This window comes from Pteropus medius, unplaced genomic scaffold (assembly GCF_902729225.1).
Source record: "Pteropus medius unplaced genomic scaffold, Ma_sr-lr_union100, whole genome shotgun sequence".
In the NCBI taxonomy this organism is placed as follows: Eukaryota; Metazoa; Chordata; class Mammalia; order Chiroptera; family Pteropodidae; genus Pteropus; species Pteropus medius.
The window spans coordinates 13,451,662-13,477,442 of NW_024354503.1; the positions used below are offsets into that span (position 1 = coordinate 13,451,662).

The 25,781-nt window shown below is 37.7% G+C and overlaps 1 protein-coding gene and 1 non-coding gene across 8 annotated transcripts in view; both read right to left on the minus strand.

The window, feature by feature from the left end:
• Positions 1-25,781, minus strand: part of RUNX2 (RUNX family transcription factor 2) — a 234,126-nt gene that overhangs the window by 139,476 nt on the left and 68,869 nt on the right. For 6 of the 7 annotated variants that reach the window (XM_039854242.1, XM_039854245.1, XM_039854243.1 and 3 more), the window contains exons 4-5: positions 25,228-25,401; positions 5,658-5,819 (exon numbers count right to left, since the gene is read on the minus strand). In XM_039854242.1, the coding sequence (XP_039710176.1) occupies positions 5,658-5,819; positions 25,228-25,401 (336 nt within the window). Of the gene's footprint in view, positions 1-101; positions 4,593-5,657; positions 5,820-25,227; positions 25,402-25,781 lie in introns of those variants that run through there. The other variant, XM_039854244.1, reaches the window with a different exon arrangement.
• On the minus strand, positions 6,940-7,041 carry LOC120596471 (U6 spliceosomal RNA). Its single transcript, XR_005651163.1, has one exon. It is a non-coding gene; the product is annotated as a U6 spliceosomal RNA (small nuclear RNA).

Below are 25,781 nucleotides of genomic sequence, written 5' to 3' on the forward strand. Positions count from 1 at the left end.
ACTCTGAAAAGTCTATATACTATATGATTCCAATTACACGACATTCTGGAAGAGGCAAAAAGATAGACCGGAAAAAGTTCAGCTGTTGCCGAACAGCTGTGGGTTGGTGAACAAGTTAAGAGAGATAAATAGGTGGAGCACAGGAGATTTTTAGGGCGATGAAACTATTCTGTATGACTCAGTTAATAGTGGATACATGGCATTCATGCATTTGGCAAAACTCATAGACATGCACAACACTGAGAGTGATCCCTGATATAAACTATGGTTAATAATAATGTACTAACATCGGTTCATCAATTATAACAAATATGCCACACAAATGCCAGATGTTGATAATAAGAAAAAGTGGGGGGTAGATATAAGGATTCTGTACTTAGGTTCAATTTTTCTGTAAATCTAAAATTGCTCTGAAAATAAAGTATTAATTTTAAAACAAATATATATAATAGTTTATACTCTTTTGAAGTTAATAACACAACTTAGTTTTCCCATTAGTATTTGTCAGATGAGGCAAACTTTCTTAAAGTCCTAAGAACAGAAATTCCCTGGATAGACATCATCTCACTCCTTGAAGAATCTCTGAGACATGGGGATGGGCAATTCTGAGTAATTCACTTACACAGACCAATGAGACACAATAAAAGAACTGACATACCTGAGAATACGTAAAACACCTTTAGTGACAATGAAACTAAAACTCAGCTTTCCTCTGTTAAATTGCCTCCACTCTCTTCTCAGATTCCAGTGAACCACAGAAGCCACCGTGTCACTAAAAAATTAACTTTAATACTTTTGGTGAAGTGAGGTTTTGAAGTTCAAGCTACCAAGTTTTCTTTTAAAAAACGAAAAGGACTGCAGTAAATCTTTCAATAAAATTTATAACCATGTCTTTGCCATCCATGCCTAAGCATGATTCCTTTCATTACTAAATCTTTTCTCCATGTGTGAGTGGTTGTACACGTATCAAAAATAAATCCTCACAAAAACAACTGACAAGAACCATGTATAAAACTAGAGTCAAACCATGTATGCAGATTTCATTCAGTATATTGGTCTAGCTACAAGTAACAGTAACTAGTCATACGTCCAAGTTTAGTCAGCTTTGTGAGCTGGGCCAACTATCCCCAACGAATCTAGTAGGAATGGACATTATTTCTTGGGTCCTCAGCACTAGTAACTCAGAAGTTATAGTAAACTGAGGTCCAGGTATGCCCTGAACCTGAACCCAAAGCAATAAGATAAAAACATCCTCTGCTCATGTCAGAAGATAGCCTATTTTTAGAGAAAGCAGAATGAAGTTCAACTTATAGAATGCAAAAATAACCCAACAAATCACAGTCAACATAATAAAGAAGAATATTGAACATTCAATTGGTAACAAGGGCTTGCCTTTGTTTAGGGTCCATTAAATTTAATATCTTCCCCCTCTGTGGCTTTAAACAGAGAACTACTTCAAAATAAGAGTGGCTCCTATTAAACTTAATCACTCGCCCGTGGCTGCTTGTGGCAAAGGTGTGTCTATCAAACAGGTGGCTTTTAATAAAGGAATGGTTCTGTAGTAAAAAGTAGATGTTCTACTGTTTTATTATAGTGGCTTTAACTTTCTGGTTTATTAGCATTAATTGCTGAAGTTTTCCTTTTAATCTCTCTTACAGCATCAATCCCTCCTATGAGTTAAGAGTGGCCCTGCTAAAATAAATGTCCACATATATGCAGCACATTATTGAAGATACTGGTTTTAAAGCTTGACTCAGGGGACTTGATGGAAACTTATTATAAGCGACATTTAAAAATGAACAGCATCAAACACTCCTGGGTTTGAAATTACATGAAACAATCCTCCCAATACACCTTGAATAATCAAATGGGGTTTTCCTACTGCCAATTTCTAAATTTTGTGGTAGTAATAATTTTTTAGTAACTTTATTTATTAGACTAACGCCTATTCTACTGACCTTCGGAAATATTATAGTTTAGTGATTGAGTCATAAAAATGGAGATATCTTTAATAGTCCTATGCAATTGTTTAAGGGGAATTTTTTGACATTTAAATACTTTGTAAGAAGAAATTCAAGACTATTTGCTTAAATAGAAAGGAAAATCTTTCAAAAAGATTATAGTTCTTAAATCTGTTTCCTGTAAAAAAAAAAAATCCTACAAGTGCAGAGAAAAATCATTCATATATGTTTTGGCCTCTCCCAGAGTAACTGTAGCAAACAACATATATGACCCTTCCTTTGCATGTCTAATTCATGTATCCTAAGTCTCTAAGAGCCCTCCAGAAAGTGTCAGAGAGATTCATGGGCACAGTGACGAAGACCACAAAGAATGCTGGTGTAAATTCATTTAGCCTTGTGGATATCGAAGAGTGGCACAGACTTAGGTTAATCTGAACTACTTCACTCAGATGGGTAGGACAGGGGAGGAGTTATTTGTAGTAAATAAACCTATGTAGGCTCTCCTTTAAGATGCTAACAAAAGCTCATAATCTGATCCATAAGTCAAAGAATCAGACTCAATAATCAGTTGTGCTTCTTTTCATAGCAGGATAATTACATCAAATACATTTTGAAACTCAGTAATTATTTACTATATAGTATTCTTAATGATCTTCAGAAAAGTAATTATAATCTTTGTGCCAAGCCTCACAAGTGCTTTGAACATCAAAACTGCCATGGGTGATAACATTATTACGATGATAAAGACATGCATGCAGTGGTTTAGGTTGTTGTCAGGTTTACTGGTCCTCACCCTGCCGCAACTTGCTTTTTAACAGAATCAGTGAGAAATAACTCTGGCTACTTCTGTAGTGTGAATATTCTTTTACGCTCACATAAGATGACATGAGATAATGTATAAAAACACTTGGGTTAGTGGGTGCTACTTAAATACAGCTTTTACACAGTAAGGCCAAACTTATCAGTAAGTACGGTGGGGAAGGGGAACCAACCCCTACAAGTGCTTCTTCTCCACTGGTGCATCTGGGTTGGTTTCTGATAAGTAGCGTTTGATTTTTATAATTCAGCTGACCCTATTATTCAATGTGTGACAATAATTTATTCATCAGACATAAACCTGTAACTGCTGCTATTGTACTTATTATAATACTTAAGGCTACTCGAGGTTAAGGAACACTTCCTTTGTTTACACTTATGAACTTTAAGATATCTGGATTTGTACCTTTCCTTACAGAGCAATAGCATCTTGGACCCTAGGGACAGCTGTAGATATTGAGGGGAATTATAAGACAGAAACTATGCAACTTGGCACACCTCAGAACCTATGAGGTAGGCTCCTCTCCAAGGAGGTTCCTAGGACTGATCCCCAGGGAAGTGAAAATGGTGCTCACTCCAGATAGCTCAGTCCCTGAGTCCACCAGGCAGCATGTGGGCATAGCCCCACACCCAAGAGCAGGTCAGGTAAATCAGGGTTCCTCCAGTTCTCTGACAGTCCACATCTAGTTCTTTTTTCCTGTTTCCCTACATGCTGACAAAAGGGATTTTCTGTTCTCTTCACTTTAATGTTTACACAGATCCTCCCACCCTGGCACTGTATTACTTTGCCAGTAACAACTCATAGAAATATTTGGGCAGGAGGAAAAAACTGGACTAAACTCAATTTTAAACTAGTTTAAAGCAGAGGCTCATTCCTACCTTTGGCCTCAGATCAACACATGGCTGGATAATTAATCACCTTTTACTCCTACTGCCTCTTCTGTTTATGGAAATGTTTTAAATAATGATCAGTAAACAGACTCAAAGTAATCTGTGTGTTCTATATTACAGATGTAAATGATAAACAATAATGACTACCATTTATGCAGCATTTTTTCAGTGTTATTTTCAATGGTTTTCCCATTGAATTCATACATGAATATACCTCAGTAAGAATGTGCTATAGATAAATGTCTCTAAGGCTATAATCACTCCCTGAGGTTTTTTCCTCCAGGTATTGCCAGAGGACAAATAGCAAAACCTGCTTCAGCCACAGAAGATTGGACAGTTGGAAGCCCCAAGGACCCTAAACAGAAGCAAGCTGGCACAAATCTGCCCTGACATGGTGTCATGTTGGCCCTATGTATAACATACAGCAGGAATGACCAGAACTAACTCAATGCCACTCTCAACACTGTGTCTTTGATTCCACATTAGCTCTTGTTACTCCCTGTGCCTTACTCATCCTTTCCTGTGTTTTTAACTGATATTTGCCTAAAGGAGATAGTAATTCCAGTAAAGGGAAATGATAACTAAAATTTTATACTCTTCACAATTCCTCAATAAATAGCATGTAATTCATGAAAACAGCAGTTATATTAAAAAGTGATAACATGGTTTTCCAAAGAATCTTGAGGTTCTCCCTCCACCCCTCTTCTTTCCCTACTCACCCCTATGAGAGTCCATCTGCTGCAGAAAATGTGAAGGCACTAGGACCAGAGAGCCCTTTCCTGCTATTTGCTTGGGAAACAAAGCCTTCCCTCCTCCCAAGTTGAAAGAAATAAAGGAGTCTGAACTAATCAAAACCTGCAAGCCTGCTGGTGGAGCTTCAGCTTGTCAGTGATGCAACTCAGCGGAGTGAGTAACGGCTTCGAGCTTTGCAGAAAATGAGAGAGGGAGAGAAACAGAGACAGAAACACAAAGAGAAAGAAAGAAAGGCATTAACCTGGCCAGGAGTCAAACAGGTGCATGGAGCCCGAACGCTGAGAAGAGTGTCTGACAAATATAGGATCCAACTGTGTGTGCCTCTGTGGGTCTACTTCTTTATTTATGGGGGAGGGGGCGCAGGGGCAATGCCGTAGTATGTACTTTTGGGGTGTACTGAGAGATTTATTTTTTCTTATTCATGGAATTCATATGGTTGGCCAAGAGCCTTTCATTCGACTGGTCTGTTTGAAGCCTTTGTGGACACTTTCTGGCTTTCTATGATAAATTCTCTATGATAGGGGGTGACCAGGTTGTTTACTACATGTACTTCCACCATAAGCCACAGATTTTTGTGGTGCCTTTGGAATCGTAGATGTGTGAGACTGGGGCCGCCACACTGAGAGCAATAGCAGTACGCTACATAATTCATAGAAAGGTTGCCTCGGTCCTGAGTTGGCCGCTCAGAAGCCACGCACTGCCTTTTAAGATTCTTCCAGGCCTCACTGCACTTCAAATAACTAGTTTCTGATAAAGATCTTAAGTTTACAGGTGCTCTCCCTTGAAACCGGTTAGCTTGGACTTCGGGATTTAAAAGTCTTTAGAAATGGAGGGCTATGCCATAACTGTAATTTGGTTTACAGATAGATGTTAGGAAAAGAAAGGAATACAAGCGGAGGAAGGCCTGGCATAAGACCTTCAGGAGAAGGCCCTCATTATGAGACAGTGCCCACCAATGGGGATACAAGTCAGCAGGACTAAAACTGGGTGGCATTCGATATCATCTTAAGAAAATTATGCCATCTCTGATGGATTTTCAGTCTCCTGACCTAAAATGTTACAGTATTTGATAACCCCATAATTCAGAAGACCTGGTTTGCCCGTTGTCAAACCCTTGCCCACATGCCTCTAATAGAGAGTAACTGTGAGCATACATAAAACAAACTTGGCCCATCCCGCAACCCCAACCCCAACCCTGCTTGGGAGTGGGATTTTTAGTTAAAGTGTGATCTTTACCTGAAATGCGCCTGGGCACGTCGGTGATGGCAGGAAGCCCAGTGCCCCGCGTGGAAGACAGCGGGGTGGTAGAGTGAATGGACGGGGACGTCATCTGGCTCAGGTAGGAGGGGTAAGACTGGTCATAAGACCACGGTGGGGAAGATTGTGCCTGCCTGGGGTCTGGGAAAAAGAAGAGAAATCTTTAGTATACCAAATGCTGTGGCCATAGAACATTCAACCCAAACTTAGAAAGGACAAAGCAAAAAAAGAAAAAAAAGAAAATACATAAGGTCTATTTATTTTCTACAACCCCACCCTCTCAGGCCCTGTATAGCACAACTTCTAGACTTTGAGTCTCTATGAAAGTAACAAAATGAATCACACGTAAGGACTACTCCTCTCTCTCTCCCACATAAATATTTCTATTTGGAACGTCTACTAGTCATTTAGAAAACAATCTGTTTCAGTTGTCTTTATAAAGCTGAATTCCATTTTATTTATTTTCTGTATTTTCTAATATTACTCCAATGAATATGCATTACGTAATTTTTTTAAGTTAGAAAAAAATTTTTAACAATTAACTTGGATAAAGAATAGATGCCTTTTACTGTTGCATATCCAGCTACTATCTTTCAGATGTAGTTTTTGGGTTTTAAAGTGCATGATTCCATGATTTTAACACAGTTCACTTTCTTTCCAGGTGAGTCAATGGCATGGCACCTTTTAGCATGGGGGTCAGGAGGTTGAGGGTAAAGATGAGAACACAGGTGGCAGGCAGCATGTAAGAACCGAATGGAGGGGAGCTGGTTATATTATTCTCATGGTAAAGTTACTCCAGAAAACAACTTTTAAGATAAGACAAAATGTAATTTCAAAGTCAACTACCATTAAGAACTGAAAAGTTTCATCACCCTCTGGACAATAAGAAAATGATCCAAAATAGGAGAACAGAGAAATATCTTTAATCCTATTGGAATCTGTTTAAAAAATGTCACGTTTGGAATGTGACCTAGCGTTACCTACAGTCACTATAATAATAAAAATAATGGGCCGCTGGCTTGTTAGGATGAGCAGTAACAAAGTCTCCTGAGGTATTCTATGGCATTTCCTGGGGCACAAACTCAAATAAAGGCCAAGCAGATTCATCAAAAGAGCTTCAGTCTCTTTAAATTGGTTTTATGTTCCCAGGGCAGAAAAAGTGTGTATTTCAAATTGTTCTGTTCTTACTTGAGGGCTGAACCAACAAAATCATAAGCAAATTTCTCTTAACATTCCTTCTGCTAATGTTTTTTTTTTGTTTTTTTTTATGGAATGCTTCACAAATTTGCGTGTCACTCTTGCGGAGGGCCATGCTAATCTCCATATCGTTCCAATTTAGTATATGTGCTGCCGAAGCAAGCACTTCTTTTGCTAATTTTAAAATTGTTTGTTAATTTTTAAAATTCTAATATATCAGGCCATTCACAAGACTACTTTGTGTGTTAGAATATCCATGGCTTTGGAATGCTCAGAATTAGGCTCAAGTTCTGAGATTTCTACTTGCTAGCTATGTAATCTTGGGTTAATTATTCAGTGACTCTGAGCCTCACTTTCCTCATCCATGAAAGGGGATGGGGAAGTAATAATATCTAAATCACAGGGATGTGAGAATTACATGAGAAAACTATGAAGAGAGGACTAGCATAGGAGGCATTCATTCAATAAATATTAACTGTTGGTGACACAGGGATACTCCCATGGTTAAAACACATCTGAATTGGAATTAATACATTTGTAATAGGTTTAAAATTATTCTCACATCACCTATCAGCCTCTGAATATGAAAAGCTCAATTTTCAAAAGCTATCAATATATTTGAACGGTCAATTCAGGTTTATCTCTAAAAATAAAAATGAGACTAATAAGACATGGATTTTTCTAAAATGATTCCTCTTTTAAAGGCTCTCAAGTTTTTCTATACAGTCAAAGCCATTTAGTTTCAGCTATTTCTTGTTTATTTGTTCAATTCAGAAATAATTTATTTAAAGACTGTCTAAATAGAACATACTTTCCTTGAGTCGAAATAATTAAATACATCTGGATATTTATCTGATGTTTACTATATCAACAAATATATAGAAAAATTTCATCCAATTCAACTTTAAGGAACATTTACCTGAGTTTGTAATTTGAGCAAAAGTATAGTACTGTAAATGGTTACCATAAATTTTTCTTTCAGAAATCTAAAGGATACTTGATCATTAAAGTAATGAACTTTTGTACTTTCAAATGTTCAAGGCTGAGATTGTATAGATTGGCAACATTTCAAATCTGAGTGAGTGGTCCTTGTTATACATCTGATACTGACTTCCTTGCTTTAACCATTAATGTAATTCACTATTCAGAGAAATGGTAAATGATCTTCAGATGGAAAAAGATGCATTATTTACAGCACCAGAAGCAATCTCATAAAGGCAAAGCCTTCTTTCAAGCAACATTTTCAAAAGACAAAAAGGACAAGAAACACACAGCTAAGTGAGTTGGGGATACAGGATTCAAATTGGGATTTGAGTTCTAATCTAACTTGACCGGATGATTTCTGGAGCAAGTAGTTTAACCTGTGTGTCCATTCCTCTACTGTAATGTGTTGTTACCAGTAGTATAGGGGGCTCTCTGCCCCAAAATGGGGAAAAATACAAAGAAATGTAAAGAATGACTAACATTATAAAAGTTAAACACAATGCAAAGGAATTAGGGAACTTGGATGTAAGATACAGCCTTTTGGTTCCCTTTATGCAGAGAAACAGCCCAGTACAGGGGAAACAAGTAAGTTTTCTAATGAGAGGATCTGGGTTGGAGTCCAGCTCTGCTGTTTCTAAGCTGTATGACCTCAGTTGTGTTAGCTGACTCTGAACCTTAGTTTCCTCATCTGGAATATGAGAAAGAATAACATGGTAAAGTGAATACAGCAAAGTGGTCATATGTACTTGGCTGGGCAGACAAGCCTAGGCTTGAATCATAGCTCCCCATTGTGCTACCAAGTCATTTAAATTTGGGGAGCCTCAATGGCTCATCTGTAATATGGGAATGATACTTATTAGTGTTGTTGTGAGCATTGCATGAAGTAGGCTTTATCTGGTGAGTTATCTGGAACTCTTGGCAATATTAAGTATATAATAAATAATAGTGACTATTGTTATCTGTAAAATGAATATAATAATAGCTACTATCATTTTGTTTACAAAATTAGTTGAGATAATATAAGTAAAAACATTTGGATAATTGTAAAGTACTATATTAACACTTATTCTCTTTAGGAGCTCACATCTTCAGGGCCCTGCTGTATGATATGCAGCATATTTCTTCATGTTGCTGAGCTTTGATTTCCTCATCTGGAAAATGGGTATGATAACACTAGCTCAGGAAATTGTATAAGGATTAAATAATATACAGTGAATGTAAATCACTATTATTACTCAAAAAATTAAAAATCTGACTCTAAACTATTCAGGGTGGCTGGGCTGTCTAGTGTTATTCTTAAAGACTTTCAAGATCATATTCAGCACAATTCAGTATGATGCCTTGCACACAGCCAGGTGCTCAATAAACAACCACTGAATGAAGTTTTCAGGATGGCTTGAGTGAATAATGGAATTTTACTATAAAGTAGTAATTAGTCATTCTCTAACCTCTCCTTAGGCTATAAAAGAAGTTATTTCAGTGAGGTTTTAGCTTTTACATAAACTTCCCGACTGCCAGAATATATACCAGAACAATCTATTAAAGGATAGTTTTGCTTTTAGAGGAGGTCCTTCCTGAAGATATCCAAGATTAGCAAAAATAACTTCTTACTATCCCTAAACAAAGAGAAGATCTCTCTTTGTTTTTTTTTTGTCTCTCAGAGGACAGGCTGCAGTCCAGACAATCTCATTCAAGGTCACCATCCTAAGATTCTATGATAATTACCTACTTAAGGAGAGATAGTTACTAAAGAAAACTAAAACATAAGAATTGCCATATAGGGTTCACTAATGTCATATAAGTACTTTTAATAGGAACAGTAATATTTTTCTTATTAATTTCAAGTACAGTACATTGGTTAGACATTTATATAATTTGTGAAACAATTCCCCTGATTATCTTCCCTCTGGCTCTATACACAGCCATTACCTTACTGCTGTCTGCATTCCCCATGACATGCTCCTTATCCCCGTGACCATCTATCAACTATTAATTTGTAATAGGGACAGTAATCTTTTAAGAAAAATTTTTTCAATTACATTTGACACACAATATTATATTATTTTCAGGTGTACAGCATAGTGATTTGACATTTACATACTTATGGAGTGATAGACCCATAACTAGAGTTATCTGACACAATAAATAGATATTACAATATCATTGACTATATTTTCTAGGCAGGACAGCAATCTAAAAAACAAGTAATGGTCTCCAAACACATCAGGCCTTCCCTAATTCCTCTGCAGGTGCCATCATCAACCTTAGCTCTACTATTTCTGGCCTGCGTGATGTTGGACAAATTATATAACCTATCTGAGCTTCAAATTCCCTAATCTGTTTAATAGGGATAAATAGGAAGACTTCCTCACTGAATTTGTTATGAAGATAAAATGAGATAATGTAGTAAAGAACTGAGCACACAGAAAAATCCAATAAATGTTCACCACTGTTAAAACCTCTATCTTTACTGAACTTTCATTCTCTATCTATGTTTCCAGCCCATAAACTCTTACTCTAGCAGAGGACAATTTTTAGAAAGCTTCCTGTAGTTTTGAAGTCCAATATTTGTGGAATATATCTGTGTTGGTCATGTCAATATCCTTTATAATCATTTAACCTTAATCATGTCCCTTCTTAATTTTGGTTTCCCAGACCAAGAAATCCTAATCTGTTTTAGTGTATTTTCTAATACTCTACACTTTAAATTTTTTCAAAATTTTTGTGGAGAAAAATAGCTATAAAATATCTTGATCCTAAATGCCCAATCACCAAGAAAATATAATCCTATCATAAACATATAATTACAGCACATTTGCTTTCTTGCGGACAATTATTAATGCTTACGGTAAAGTTAACTTAACTTGATCTCATAAACAATTTCTGAACTCAACTTCCTGAAGAAATCTGAGACTTCTGAGATTCACTCTTAACTTGGATGACTCAGAGCAGGTGACAGATGTTTTTTAGGCATCGCCAATCACTCCTAAGGTTATTAATAGGGAAAAGTACAGGGCCCATTTCTGAGACAAATCTACTAATTAATCACTAACGGACAAGAAATTGTCATCTCAGCCTCAGGTCCCACAGAGCTATTTAATCCATTGCTTCACTTTACCCTATCCAGATTTATGTTGAACAGTTTGTCTTTTCAAGTCTGCAGAAAAGGAAAATGACATGTCCCACCACTCTAACATAAATAAGAATATCCTTGACTTTCGTGTCTCGGAGGATAGAGGTGCCAATAACAGTTTTGATATTACATCCTGGGTGACCTATAATTACCTATAAGCACTCACAAATTTTCAGAGGATAGCCAAACTCTATTTCATAGAAATTTTCAAAAGAGATGAAAACTGCTTTTGGACTTTAAATATTTTTATGGTGTTTTAAAAACTATAATTCATTATTTTTAGATGGCTATCTTCAGAAACAGTATCAATATTATTTTTGTTACTAAATGACAGAAGTTAAAAATATCGACGTTTTTATATAGATATTACAATTTAAAAACAAAACCTTTGGTGCTAGGTATTTTTATGTGTACATACTCTTTAGTGCTTGGGAAAGCTACAATATTAAATATCACATGAGCGTTTAAATAGGAATCCACCCCTATTTCTTTCCAAACTTCTCTCCTAGAACCTAAAAAGGGAGTTTTAAAGGGAATTTGTAATCAAATTTGACCTGTAACAAGCCCGAGAAAGAAAATCAGGTCTTTCCTATACTATTGTACTCACAGGCGGGATGTGACTAATCAAAATGACTAAATGGGAAAGAAGAGAAAGAAGCAGAAGACCTAGGGCAGAGCAAAGCTCCTAGACACACTGGAAATGAAGCCAATGATAAAACAGTCCCGAGTTCTAACTGGGAAAGTATACTAAGAATTACTGCCAGGCATGGAAGGTCGGACCATTTGTTGGATACCTCAGATCTGCAACAGCACACTTCCAGAAGAAATTGTGCTTTCCTTCATTAGTAGATCAACTCTAGCTACCATGAGTTCAGGTTCAACAAAAAAGAACCAGTTATTTGACATAAGGAATCCCTTCAGCATTCATTCCAACTGAGGCAAAGTCTGTCACAGGCATAGCTACTACCAAAACTGCATGGTATCACTCTATATAGTTTGTAGTTTAAAAAGATACCAGAAGTCCAGAGCCTGCATGCACTTTTCAGTTTCTCTCCCAACTCACTAAGTTGAGGGCAAGGCTCTTACTTAGCTGTACCTTTCTCATCTACGAAGTACAAATGGTCATTACTGCCATATTAACAGGGCTTTAGAGAGCGGGGGAAAGGAGTTTTTACATGCTGTTCTGGTGCATCAGCAAATTATCAATTTTTATTATGATAAACAGCTTCTGTATGCCTATGTGGCAATGTGGTGGTCTAAGAGACAGATAAGAAACAAAAGACATTTCTTGCCTTGAAAAAGCTTATATAACCGGTTGGGAAAGTAAGACTAATGGATACAAAATAATTAATTAAAAAAAGTTCAAAGCATATATTTGTGTTTTTAAAGAGATATAAAGAGAGAAATGAACCATGGAGCACCAATGTCAGAGTGGACTTTAAAAGTTCTCCTTCTACGGTGGTGTTCCTTCAGCTTAGGCTACTTGGAGATCGGTTTTCATTTGCTTTCTATTCTATGAACCTCCAAAACATAAAAGTACAGGAGGTAACACACCTGGGGGATGATCAAAAATGCTAATTGGGGGAGGAGTGGCTCACATGATCCAATTTGTCTTTGCATGAGGCAAAAATGGAGACAAGCATTTATTTAATCCTGTGGATATGAGGAAAGCACGCTCTCTTCTTTGAGTTAAACTATAGCTTCTGAAGTTAATAATTGGTATGGGGAAAAGGAAGGAGTGGTCATGCATTTCCTAAAATGATAAGTAAAGAGTCATGGGCTCTAAGAGTATTTATATTTTCAAACGACTGCATAATTGAACTCTAAATACTTGGGGTCAAATTTCATATCTGCATAATTGAACTCTAAACACTTGAGGTCTTATTATTATGACCCCAAAGAAGGAGGAGGGAAGATGGTTAGAATAAAGGTACCCTAGGAAAATGAACTGATTCTGGGGAGACATGTAGAAATCTTTTCTTAATGAGTTTGAAGAGGGGGAAGGCAGAATGGTCAGAGAGCTTTATAAAAGCTTAGTGAAAGATATGCAAGGGAATTCAGTGGTTGCTCTTACCAGGCCTCCTTTTGTAAACACTTTGGTTAAACATGTGTGGGTGTGAAGAAGGGCTTGCTTTCCTATGAATCACTCACAACAAGGCACACCATGGACATGGCGCTGAACTTCATGCAGAGATGGGAGGAAACAACTCAACAGGGGCAAAGCCTGAACCAGCACACAAAAGGCTTCTTCCTGTTTGTGCTGCCAGCAGGCTTCTGTATAAGGTGACCACAACAGCAATTGATTTCTGCCAAAGCTCAGTGCGTCTACAGTGAGTACCTGCTGTATTTGAGGAGTAGAATGCAATCAGAGGGACCCCCCCTGCCTCTTATCCTCTGCTCATTTTTTCCCTAATCAGTACTCAAAACAGGCTGTGGAGACTTCAAATATTTATTGCGAAAACTGGAGTATTTAAAATGAACCATATGCAGAGTCTACTAGTTTAAGATTATGCCTCTCAATTGCTACCATAGTCAAGTAAAGTCAATAATCTCAACGGAGAGAGGCAGGTTTACAATTTCTTATCCTAAACTATTTCTGTCATATTACTGTCATTCATAATACAAAAAGAATCACATTCATACATAAATTTCCACTTCAAAACAATTTACACTAAATACTAAATATTAAATTCTATGTCTTCTCTAATAACTCTTTTAGCTAGACTTGATTTTTGAATAAACTTTCTGTTTTTCTTCACTAAAAGGAACTACAGTCTCGAAAAAAAACAGGTTCTTCCAAGTGTAGCACGAGCTCTGGATTGGAGGCTTTGGCACTAACTGTGCAAGTTGTGCACAAATAATTTACCTTCTCTGAGTCTCACTGTTTTCGTTTGTAAGATGAGAATATATGGGTTTTATCTCTAAGGTGTTTTCTAGCTATGAAATACTATGATTCTAACTACTCAGAAAAGTAGACTCCCTACTCTCAGTCCTTTCAGGAAATTGTAATTGCAACTTATGCTATTAAAGTCACGTTGAGCTGATTTGGGGTGGTTATGAAATGTAGCTGACAGGTGCTGACACTCATGGCACCTCCCAACTCAGAGGGTTTTGGCTCATGTCAGCAGAGAAGACACCAAGAGCAGGATTTTGATTCCCCCTCATATTCCCACCAGAAGCTTTCTCAAACTAACCAAGGTGGCTACCTGCATCATTTGGCAGAAGACCAACCCAACTGATTCATGAAGCTTTAGACTGAAATTTGAGGGGAAAAACAGCAAATGGTTTGGATAAAACTAAACGCTATGTAAGGAGCACCAGGCACGACAACAGGTTATATTACAATACAAATAATAGGAAAAGAGGAAATTAGTAAGTCTTAAGAGACAACAACTGGGAAGAGAATGAGAAATGACACATATAGCCTACGATGTCAGATCCAAGTAAAAAATGTTAGAAGAAAAACCAGAAGGAAGTTGAATTATTAGGACAAGGTAATGAGAAGCTTCTTTTAAGTATTATCAACTTTTGGCTGAATGGAACTCGTAACTGTCTTACAGAAAATTAGGGGATTTTTCTATTTAAAAGAAAAACCTAATAGAAGAAACAAGAGGCTATACCACATGTCACACATAACCTGACCTCAGCCTTGGCATATCCCAGACCTCAACAGTAAAGCCAGCAGAGAGAGGGGAATAAATTACAAACAGGTAGCACCAGAATTTGAGATATAACTGGGATGTGGTACTTGCCAGCAGAAGTGACCCTTAGCTTAAATCACAATATTGAAGTGAGTATAGCAAATTCAGGTTTAAATCAATTTGCTATCGACATCCACTGTGTCAGATATAGTAGTTTGATATCAACATCCAAGGTGTTACAGAAGGTCTCAGGCATGGTGATTCCTGTTGTCAGATGAATGGTGGTATCTGTGGTTCTAAGAATTGTCTCCCAATCATTCATTCATCCATTCATTCATCTAAAAAATATGTATTGAGTGCCTACTCTGACACCGTGCTAGGTACTAGGGATATTAATGGTAAAGACAGACCTAATCCCTGCCCTTATAGAGTTTTCAGTTTGCTGGAGAAGACTGACATTAACTAATCATACAACTGTGGTAAGTGTTAAAAAGGAGATATCCTTGGAACCATAAGAATGTACAGTGGAGCACTCCAACCATGCTTGGGGGTCAGAGAAGGTTTCTCTAGTGGTATGATAATTAAGCCAAGAACTCATTGACAAGCAGAAGTTTAGTAGATAAATAGGTGGGGGTAAGAGAAATTAAGGCAAGGCCAACAGCATGTATTAAGTTCTTAGGACAGAAGCAGTATGTATTTTGTGGGGGATCCAGCAGGGAGGAGTTGACAAAGCCAATGTGGTTGGATTACTGACAAAAGGTTCAAAATAGTGTGAGATGAGACTGGAGAGCAGGCAAAGAGGAGTCAGGATATGCAGAACCGGCTGAACACGCTGGAGGTGTTGGTCTTCATCCTAGTGCAACGGAAGGTCACTGAGGCGTTTTTATGGTATGACATAATCAGGTATGCATGTTTAAAATCTTCCTCTGACAGCATCATAATAGCAACAGGGCAGAAGTATAGTCTATGACTCGGCACACAGAGAAGGGTGTGTAGGGAAAACAGCAGCTGAAATGGACACAAGGGTGCAATCCAGGAGCTGCACTCAGGAAACCAAGAAGCAGCCTAGGGCACTTAGCTGCCCCACACATAACCTGACCATGGGGCGAGGCTCCTGAGATGCCCCTGACTGGATCAACATTGGCCCTTGATGAGCAAGGCGAGCCTGAGGTCAGAGGGATTGAGCCTGCAGCTGTGAATTAGGTAGGCTCCACCTGGTACAACCTGGTTCAGGGGTAAAACCTGGGCATCTGTATGTTTAATGAGCTCCCGAGGTGATGCTAAGTACAACAAAGTTTGAGAACAATGGGAGTAGTTTTTACTGATGACAGTTATAAAGGAAAATTACCCAACACTACTGTGATTTAATCTTCCCTATCAAGAATGATCTTCAAATAAAAGGAGCAAAACAAACGAGCTTAAGAGGAAATTAAGGCCAAAGAGAGGTAAGGAGATAAGGGAGAGCACCTTGCTGCTTTAAACAAATTCAAGTTTGTTCTCCAACATGAATTATACCTCACAATACTACAAGAATTTATGGCAACTAGTAGGCAAAGGGATTCTAGTTGTCAGAGAAGGGTCTACAAAGTTCATCCACATATTAAGTAAAATATGTCTCCCTGTAACTCCACTGACTACTAATCTTAGCTTTGTTCTCTGGGATTACTTTTCCACATGACAATTATTAAATTATTTGAAAATAATGTCTGTGAAGTTTAGCACATGATATATAGTCATTTTATATTCTTTTACCTCACTTACTTTATTCTGAAAATGACACAGCTACTGGTAAAATCTAAATTTCAACTACAGACACTCCTCAACTTACGATGGGGCTATGTTCTAATAAACCCATCATAAATTGAAAACATCCTAAGTTGAAAATGCATTTAATACACCTAACTTACCTAAACATCATAACAAGCCTTGCCAGTTTCTATTGAATGCATATTGATTTCACACCGTCATAAAGCTAAAAAATCTTAAGTTGAACCACCCTAAGTTAGGGACCATGTGCAGTTTTTTAGAGCCACTGTTGTTATTGACTTGCTTACAGTTCATCAAACATCCTTAAGTCACTTTCAGGAGCCTGTGTATAATGATTGTTTCACCTTGATTTTCACAGTGACTTTTAGAAAGTGGAATGGGTTCACTAAAACTTTTTTCCTAGGATTACTAGAGCAATAGATTAGAAGAAAGCTCATCTGCCTAATGTGTATCTTGACCTCAGCAAGATATATGCCTTATCGCTAATGTGATTTATAGCTAGTTAAAAGGCCAACAAGAAAGTGGTCATTGATATGAATCAAGTTCAGCTTTGAAAGAGGTACATAGTGACATATTCAAAGATATTATAGTCCTAGTTATGGCCAACGTATTCAATAAAGTCTTGAAGAATTAGAAGCAACCTTTCTAAGCTCCAAGATGAGACAAAGTTGTAAGGAAAAGCCAACATACTTGATACAGAATGAGAACTATAAAATAATCCTACGAGACGGAAAGAGGAGGTGAAATGTCATAATGAAACTGAGTAAGAACAAAAGTACAGTGCTGCATTTGGTCAACTCCAAGACAGATGGGGTAAGTCTGCCCTAAGAGCAGAGTTTTTCATAGACTGCAAGCCATAGTGTGACAGGATGACAAAAAGTTAACACAACAATCTTGGGATGTATTAACAGAGCATTAATAGACACCTACCACTCTGATCAGACATAGCTAGAGGATTGTGTTTTCTCCAGGCAGTGTTAAACTGAAGTGTTGGAGAAGGCAGAGCAAGATGTGAGACCTCCATCTGTTATAGGAGAAATGGTTGAAGGCACAGCCAAGAGCTCCCATCTATCTTCAACCTTTCCACAGGACATTCCTACTTCCCACTTGAACTGAAATTTACATTTCTTCAGATCTTTCTTCCTAACCTTTTCACTTGGCTGCTACTCATTCTCCTAGGCCACAAGATGAGTCAACTCCCCTTCAGAAGTTCTTCCATCTTTACCATAACCTACCAACCTCCAGAACATTCCCCATGTTGGTAACTAGCTCAACGTTTTCCTTGTTTCCCTGACTCAAAGCGAGTCCTAGGAGAAACTGTCGTTGTCCCTGATGAGGTACCACACCAAGCCCACTTCTATTCACAAACTGCAACCACCGTAGCAGATAATCATATAATTGTATTGATTGGCTCTTCCAATTATCTCTATCCTTACCTGGGTCCTCAGTGATGCTCAACACAAATCATTTTCCTTTCTCACCATTCACCTTGGCGACAGCTCCAAACATTTATTATTCTACTTAACCCTTTCCTCTACATCCTCACCTGCTCCTCACCTGAACCATCTTGTCAAATTTCACTTTGACAGGACATTGATTTCTAGTTTCAGCTCTGAGAGTTTCAGAAATCTCCTGGTGCGCCTAAGTTTTCTTTTCACTAAATAGGATTCACAATATTGGCTCGTCTGTGAAATCTGTCTTTTAAAGACTGTTACGCCCACTTTTAAACTGTTAAAAAGCAAGTCCTTATCAAAAAAAAAAAAAAAACAAAGCCCTAGAAATAATCTGATGGTCTTAACTGGGAGTAGTGTCATACAATTTTAAACTGATAACATCTGTAATATAATGTTTTTAATACTGCATAGTAAAATATATACCAACTCTCTGTTTGAATCCCTGTGTGCCTATCCATGATTAAACACCAAAATACACCACCAGTGCATCCATGATACCAAACTGCATGCCTGACTTGGCCCTGGGTTAGCCCTGTAGGTTACTGAATATTTCATTCAAAGTCATCAACTCCTTTCTGATTATTTTGTTCACACTCCATTGCAAAAGGTAAAAAGGTGGAAAAGAACGAGAGAAAGAAACTAAGACTTATTTTGTGCACAGACCTAAAGACAGGCTGGAAATGTAACTGCCTTAGGGATGGATAAAAGTAAACATTATGTAAGAAATGAATTTTTCTTATCACAATTATATATTAATGACGCATCTTCTATTCCAGTAGGAGTAAATTATAAAAACAAGTTTTTTGAATTCAAGAAATTAATTGTTCTTAGAACATTACCCCTCTCTGGGTAATAAAGCCAGAGCATCTTCAGTTAATCAGGAAATTCCAACTACACAAATCCAGAGACCTATAAGAAGCTAATCTATTAAAGGTGCTAACAGGTTAAGCAACAACATGACATGTTGACCATCAGCCCTTCACGGGATCTTACTGAGCTTTATTCCTCAAAGCCAGCATATGCTGGACATGAACTCTGCTATTCCTCATAAGGTAGCTGCCAGAGCTGCATAGATGTGAAACAGTGCTTACAGACAGGGTTTGTGCCTTTTTAGTGGAGTTATAACCAGAAACATCAAAAGATGTTTCCTGCTCACATATGTGCATGGCAGCAGCAAATTTACTTGGCTACTCTACCCAAAAGATCTCAAAGGAAGAAGACAGGACAAGATTTTCCAGTAACTTCGGGAATTAAAACATAGCATCACCAGAGTAAAAGAATGGTACTTCCAACAGCCTGTCTTTGAGTGTGGTGATTTCAGTTCCTAAAAACAGAAGATAGCGAGAGATGAGTTAGACCACAGTGGTAGTAAAATTTGAGCCCTAACTTAACTTCCACTCTTCTCATCCTACAATTCTTCTCATACTGACGGCACTTGTAGTCACTCTTCTTGCTCACTAACAGTCACTGAGCTTCTCATGGGTTCATTCTCCCTCTCATACTCACAGCCACCACCAACCCACTGCATGCCCACTGAACCTCCCAACTTGTTTCACATTAAAGAATCACGTGGTCACTGGGCACTTGAATAAAACAGTAATTTGAGATGCATACTACTCAGTTGTGCATTCCTATTTCTGAAAGAATTATGCTAGTAAATGTTTCAGTGCAAGCACAGTGGACTCAGGTCTGGGACAACCAAACACAGACACAGCCCAGGACCAATTGGCTTGTTTAGGATCCTTTTAATGTTTGCAGGAGAAGCATTGTTTGCCAAGGGAAAATGGAATCAGACCAAAGTTGGGTGGAAACAACTTCAATTCAGTCAAAGGAACTACTGATAAGATTATTATTATTCTACATGATGTCTGGCAAGTTGTTTTTCAACATATTCCTAAAAATGTTACCTTGAATATATATACTCACCTAACTGAATTTAATCATTAAAAAGAATTATATCACATTTTAAAGCATAATTCATATACTCCTAATGCATCCCTTTTATGAAAACACTGTTTCTAAGGCTCCTAAATAGTATCCAATAGAGAGAAGAAAAAGAAATTAGTCCCTTAGGACACATGTCATTTAGACTGTCAGCAACATACCTAGCTTGGTGGGGATGAGGGTGATTGTCTACTAAGAATCTAGAACTCACGCTCAACTGTAATAGCTGAACAGGACTTCAGCAAGTCATTTCTCAAAGAATCAATTTCTTCCAACTATAAAATATGTACTTTCAGAATTGTTTTAAGGTTTTAATAAGAACTTTATGTAAAACCCATTTGTAAATGGTAAAGATCTGCATAAATGAAAGTTGTTAAGTACTTAAATGAGAGGAAACCAAGCCTGACAGAAGTACGAGTCAACCTGGAGCTGTGTAGATCTGGCTTTAATTCCTGTATTTACCACTTATTTGTACTAAGTGGTACCTTGGATGAGTTTTTTAGCTTTTCCCACCCTCAGTTTTCACAATAGTGTCACCTATCTCATAGAGTTGTTGTGAGGATTACATGATTTAATCTCATTTGAACAATACCTGGCACACAAAACACACTCACTAAATGGTAGCTAATAGTAATTCAATCAAATAGGTACTAGAAAAATATTAGGAGTAGAATAATAATGGGTCACACTTCCTGAAGAAGTCAATGACCCGTTTGTTCATTCATCACCAAACCAAGAATACCAAACAGCAGGCACCATATAAAACAAAGAGACACAAAGATAAATACAACATGCCCCAGACTTTGAAAGTTCAAAGTCTGATGGAGGAGATAGATGTATAAACAAATAATTGTCATCAGTTGAACAGTGATATGGGAGGCTTGGGTAGTTTCGAAGAGGCCTGACAGGTACCAGGGTTCGATCTGAGTTTTGAAGAAAGAAGAAAAATGATACCATCCTCAACTCTAGCCTAGGATACTGCAGTAGCTTCCTGAATGATGCTTCTACCATTGCCCCCTTATGATCCATTCTTTATACAGCATCCAAAGTGATTTTTCAAAAGCACATAATATCATTCTCTTGCTTTACATCCTTCAATAGCACCCCACTGCAATCAAAACAAAACCCAAGCTCCTTATACCAGGGTCTCGAAGACTCTATAATGTAGCCCCTGCCTGCCTTTCTGTATCACTCCCCTTGTTCTCTACATTCCACCTACGCTAACCTTCCTGTCACCTGAATACCACATTCATTGCTTCCCGAGAGCCTTTGCATGGGTTTTCCACTGCCTGAAATGTTGTTCCTCACAGATCTTCAAAGCTCTTTGAAGAAACTTTTCCCAACTTTCCAATTAAAATTAGCTTCTTCCCTCCCTAAATTGCTATTGCATTATCCTATTTTATTTTCTCAAAGCATTTACTATTATCTAAAATTGTCTTGCATGTATGCTTATTTACCCATTTACTGGCTATATCTGTCACTAAAATGTAAGCTCTTTGTGAGCAGAAACTATATCTATCTTGTTCACATAAATTAACGCCTGATAGTAGGCACTCAAATATTTTTTAAATAACAGAATAACAGAATAGCAGAATGCCTACCCCAAAGGTTAGATGAATGTCCCAATTCACGAAACCAAGGGCCTGAGTCGGCTATTATTAGATGCAGCTCACCCATCCAGAGAGCATTTAGTTTAAAATAGTGATTATTTTTATCGATATCTCCTAACATCTTATCCCTACTCTACGGTTAACACCACATTCTAAATCAAAAGATGGAGACATTTGTGACAGACTAGGTGTTTCCTAGCACCCAGACATAGACACCAGATGTCTGAAAGATATATTTTTTAAAAAAAGGTACAGAAGAAGCAACTTCCTCAGAAAACTGTGAGGAGGCCCTGGGCCCTCAAGCAGAACATCGGCCATTAAAGACTAAAACAGTGACACCATCAGACCAGCAATGCAAAGAAGCCAGCCCACTCTAGTCTAGGAACTGTGAGAGACACTGGAGAATGTTAACGTGAAACACTAAATGCTTATGACTTCCTCAACTCATACTTTCTAAATTTATTTCGCTCTTCTGGGAGTTTGACTTGCCTTTTATGTTGGCAAGTGGGAGAACTAATAGTGACTATAAATCTACGGTTTTGGGGTAAGAGCTTGAGATACCAAGAGAGTCAAGCCAATGAGAGGTAACTGGGCCCTTTCTGTTACAAATGTCTTTATCCAAAGGATTATTGCATGAACTAAAATTCAAATGTGGCACATTGTAAAGATGTTACAAAATTCATTACAAGTGAGGCTCACAAGTAGAATTTAAATTTAATCATGCAGTTATACAGATACTAAACTAGAATAATGCCAAATGGTTTAACTATGTAAGTGTTATATTGAAATGGGATTTCTGCCGTTTATTGTTCATCACCAGGGAACAGTGGCACCCTGGGATAGGAAATTAGAAAGAATAGTTAATGCTAACAAGACATGATATTCCAGCCTTTCTTGCACTGATTTCTTCTCATCTAAATTTTCATCCACTCAACATTTAATGAGATGCTGCACTGAGCTTGGCACAAAAGAAAATAAATCCCTGTAATAAATTCCTCAAAGAATTTACAATCTAGCAAGGTAGAATAAAGCAAATACACAGAATAAAATAAGGCAATCTCAGCTGAAGCTTAGAGGATAGATAGGCAGCCTTCCAGATAAAGGTTCTAGGACTCTTTCGTAAAGAAGATAACAGTGACCTTGAAAGATGGGTGGATCTTGTCAGCAAAGACCACTGTAGATAGAATAGCCTAAGTAAGGAAGGACAGAACATGTACTCGAGGAACAACATTATAGTCCGGGGAACAGAAATATAACTACCTCTTCAATTAGACTCGAAGACAGGACTTTTCTTCTCTCTCTCTTATTACTTAAGATCCAATTCTCTCCATGCCGTAGGCTCTAAATCATACTTATTCAATAAATAAGAAAATTAACCCAGAGAGAAAAAAAATGAAACTTTTTCAATTTACTTTGAAGTTGCTGCTGTTATGGGTGCTCTTGGGTTTTCCTAATAATTTGGGTCATGGTAGAACTCTGCACATCCTTCTATTATCTCACCGACAATACGGGAGCATTTAAAGAAAGTGCACGTGGCCAAGAGTGGGTAGGGGTGGCACATGTATGTATGTGAATCTTCAAATTCTGAAAGTCTGAGAAAGCTGTTGGGCCCAATGCCTTGTGGATGTTTAAAAACTGAGAAGACTGATCTATTTATCAATTCTACTAGTGCTGTAATCCCAAAATGCAAGGCTAATATTCTTGTAATATATTTTCATTTTTAGAAATATCCAATGACCATTTAAGTATTATCTTTAAATGATCATGATGGACTTGCAGCACGGTACTTTATACTGCATTAAAGTCAAGAGACCTAATTCTGCTCTGCCATGAACCTGCTGTAAAACTGCATACAGGCTTAACCTTCCTGAGCATCTCAGCAGGGAGAAGAGAGGCTGACAATCAGAGGAGAGCTCAGTCTGTAGGTGGCCATGCTCCTGATCTGCTCAGATGCTCTTCTGGCAGCTAGCTCCTCAGAGCCCCACTCTTTGCACTCACACCTGGGGTAGGGGTGCTGCTGAAATGTAGCTCTTCTTCACAACTTTTACCAACTTTTTGGTTAATGATATCTAAGGTAACTTAAGATTCTAAAATCTGTTCCTGTTTCATGATGTCCTCTTCAGGTTTGAGGACAAAACCCTGAGAAACTCATCTTCTTAAGTGAATCTAGCAACACATAGGTTCTAAAAGACCCTTTAAAAGCATTAGTCGTTAGCAAAACATAATTAGCAAACAATTAAGGATTAGAATATATAAATCAAACATTTAGAGAACCCAGGGGTTGCCAAATCATAGAACATGTATTTTTCATATATGTATATTTTTAATAGTTATAAGTCCCTTATGAATCATATATAAACACTTTTATACACATATATATGCTTCTATGTACACACACAGTCTACAGATTGATTACAATAAAGACAAAAGGACAGCTATTATGAACCTTAATCAACGATACCAAGTCCACTACTTTAACGCAGTAGCACCTATAGCTACAAACTTCAAATTCAAGTTAGTGTGAATTTCACTCTTGCATTTTTATCAAGGACACATGTCTAGTGAACGCATTAACCTTTTGATTCCAACATATCAACATTTAGAGATTTATTTAGGTTAGTAAATAGCTATTCTTCACAGAGCTCTAAGGTTCTTCTCTGATGCAGATATCTGGCTCTCTTCAGTGCTCAGATATTTTATTTTTATAATTCTATATTATCTTTAAAATAGATACTCAGGCATACCCATATGTTCAGACTGATATTTATACACTCACAGAAACCTACTCTAAGTAAATATCGAATAAGACATATACTTAATATGGGCAGGAGAGAATTAGTTTATAAACAATTATGTTTATAAATCATTAAGGACACTCAAAACCTAACCACTATAGACAAAAACCTAAGTGTTAAAAAAGATCCATTTTGAGAGTTTATTGTACATTTTGTTTTGAGTTATTTTCCGTCTATTCTAGTCCTCCTCTGCCAATAATATCAACTAGATGACGTGTAGAGTTCCCTTCAACTCTCAGTACTTATGGATCTGCAAATTAAAGATCTATGATCATTAACACACGCTCTTGTCACCATGACCTAAAAGCAATCAGACGAGTCCTAAAATAAGACCTGTTTTTGTACAAGCGGGGCAGGAAAAAAAGGGGAGTTGGGAGTCTTAATGCACCAAATGTGAATGATTAGTCTGTAATGCAATGCTGATGTTAATTTTTAAGAATAAAGGTAAAATAAGCAGCTTACTACAATGTATAAAGAGAAAAGTCACTTGAGGAACCAGAACTAAATGGGAATCAGAAGTAAATTCTGTCTGCCTGATGAGCCACTCATTGACCCTGCCTTATAACCACCAACCAAGGCTTCCTGTTAGCCCTGAGCAATTTTCAAGGAAACTTAATGAAATAGTTATACATATAAGAAATTTAAGCTCAAATCTGAGACAATAACACTAATTTTCTAATAGTGAGGGTGTGATGTTATCCCTTGCACCACCTGGACACGATATAGAAACTAATAACAAACGATCTCCCAGCGTGCATAGTTATTACCATTCCACCAGTGTGCAGACTGACACAGCTACAGAGTACAGCATTAGTAGAAACATCCCCCAAATTTCACCCCAACGTTATTGAATATTGGAATTCTTTTTTATAAAAAAGGAGGACAGTATCTTCCAAGTCTTGATTCTTTAATAATGAGCCATTTCACAGCTCCAGGAGTTTTGAAATGAACACATCTCATCTAGTAGCCCCTCACCCCCAGCCTACCAGAGTCTGTGTAAGTGAAACCTATGAGTCTGTCTTACCTGTAATCTGACTCTGTCCTTGTGGATTAAAAGGACTTGGTGCAGAGTTCAGGGAGGGCCGTGGGTTCTGAGGCGGGACACCTACTCTCATACTGGGATGAGGAATGCGCCCTAAATCACTGAGGCGGTCAGAGAACAAACTAGGTTTAGAGTCATCAAGCTTCTGTCTGTGCCCTGGAAACAGCAAATCATAAAATAAAAGCATATTAATTAGCTGAACAATTGACCATGCTAAATAGATATGTGAACATACATACTTGGGGTTTAAGCCAAGGAATTATCAATACTGGTATTTGTAATAAAGTGTATATAAAGCCTTCCATTTCAAATTGCTTCCTAAGCACCATCTAGTAGCAAGCGTTCTTAGTCGTGTTCTATAAATAGACAGTCTAGGGTCCCAGAGAGTGACTCAAAGTCAAGCACCAGTAGCAAGGCCAGGATGCTGGAGCTCAAGAGTAACTCTCTTCCCCCACCCCCCACACCTCTGCCCCCAGTGAGGATGGGAAAGGTGAATGCGTACTGGGGTGTGTTCTCTGTTTCACAGAGGAGAATGC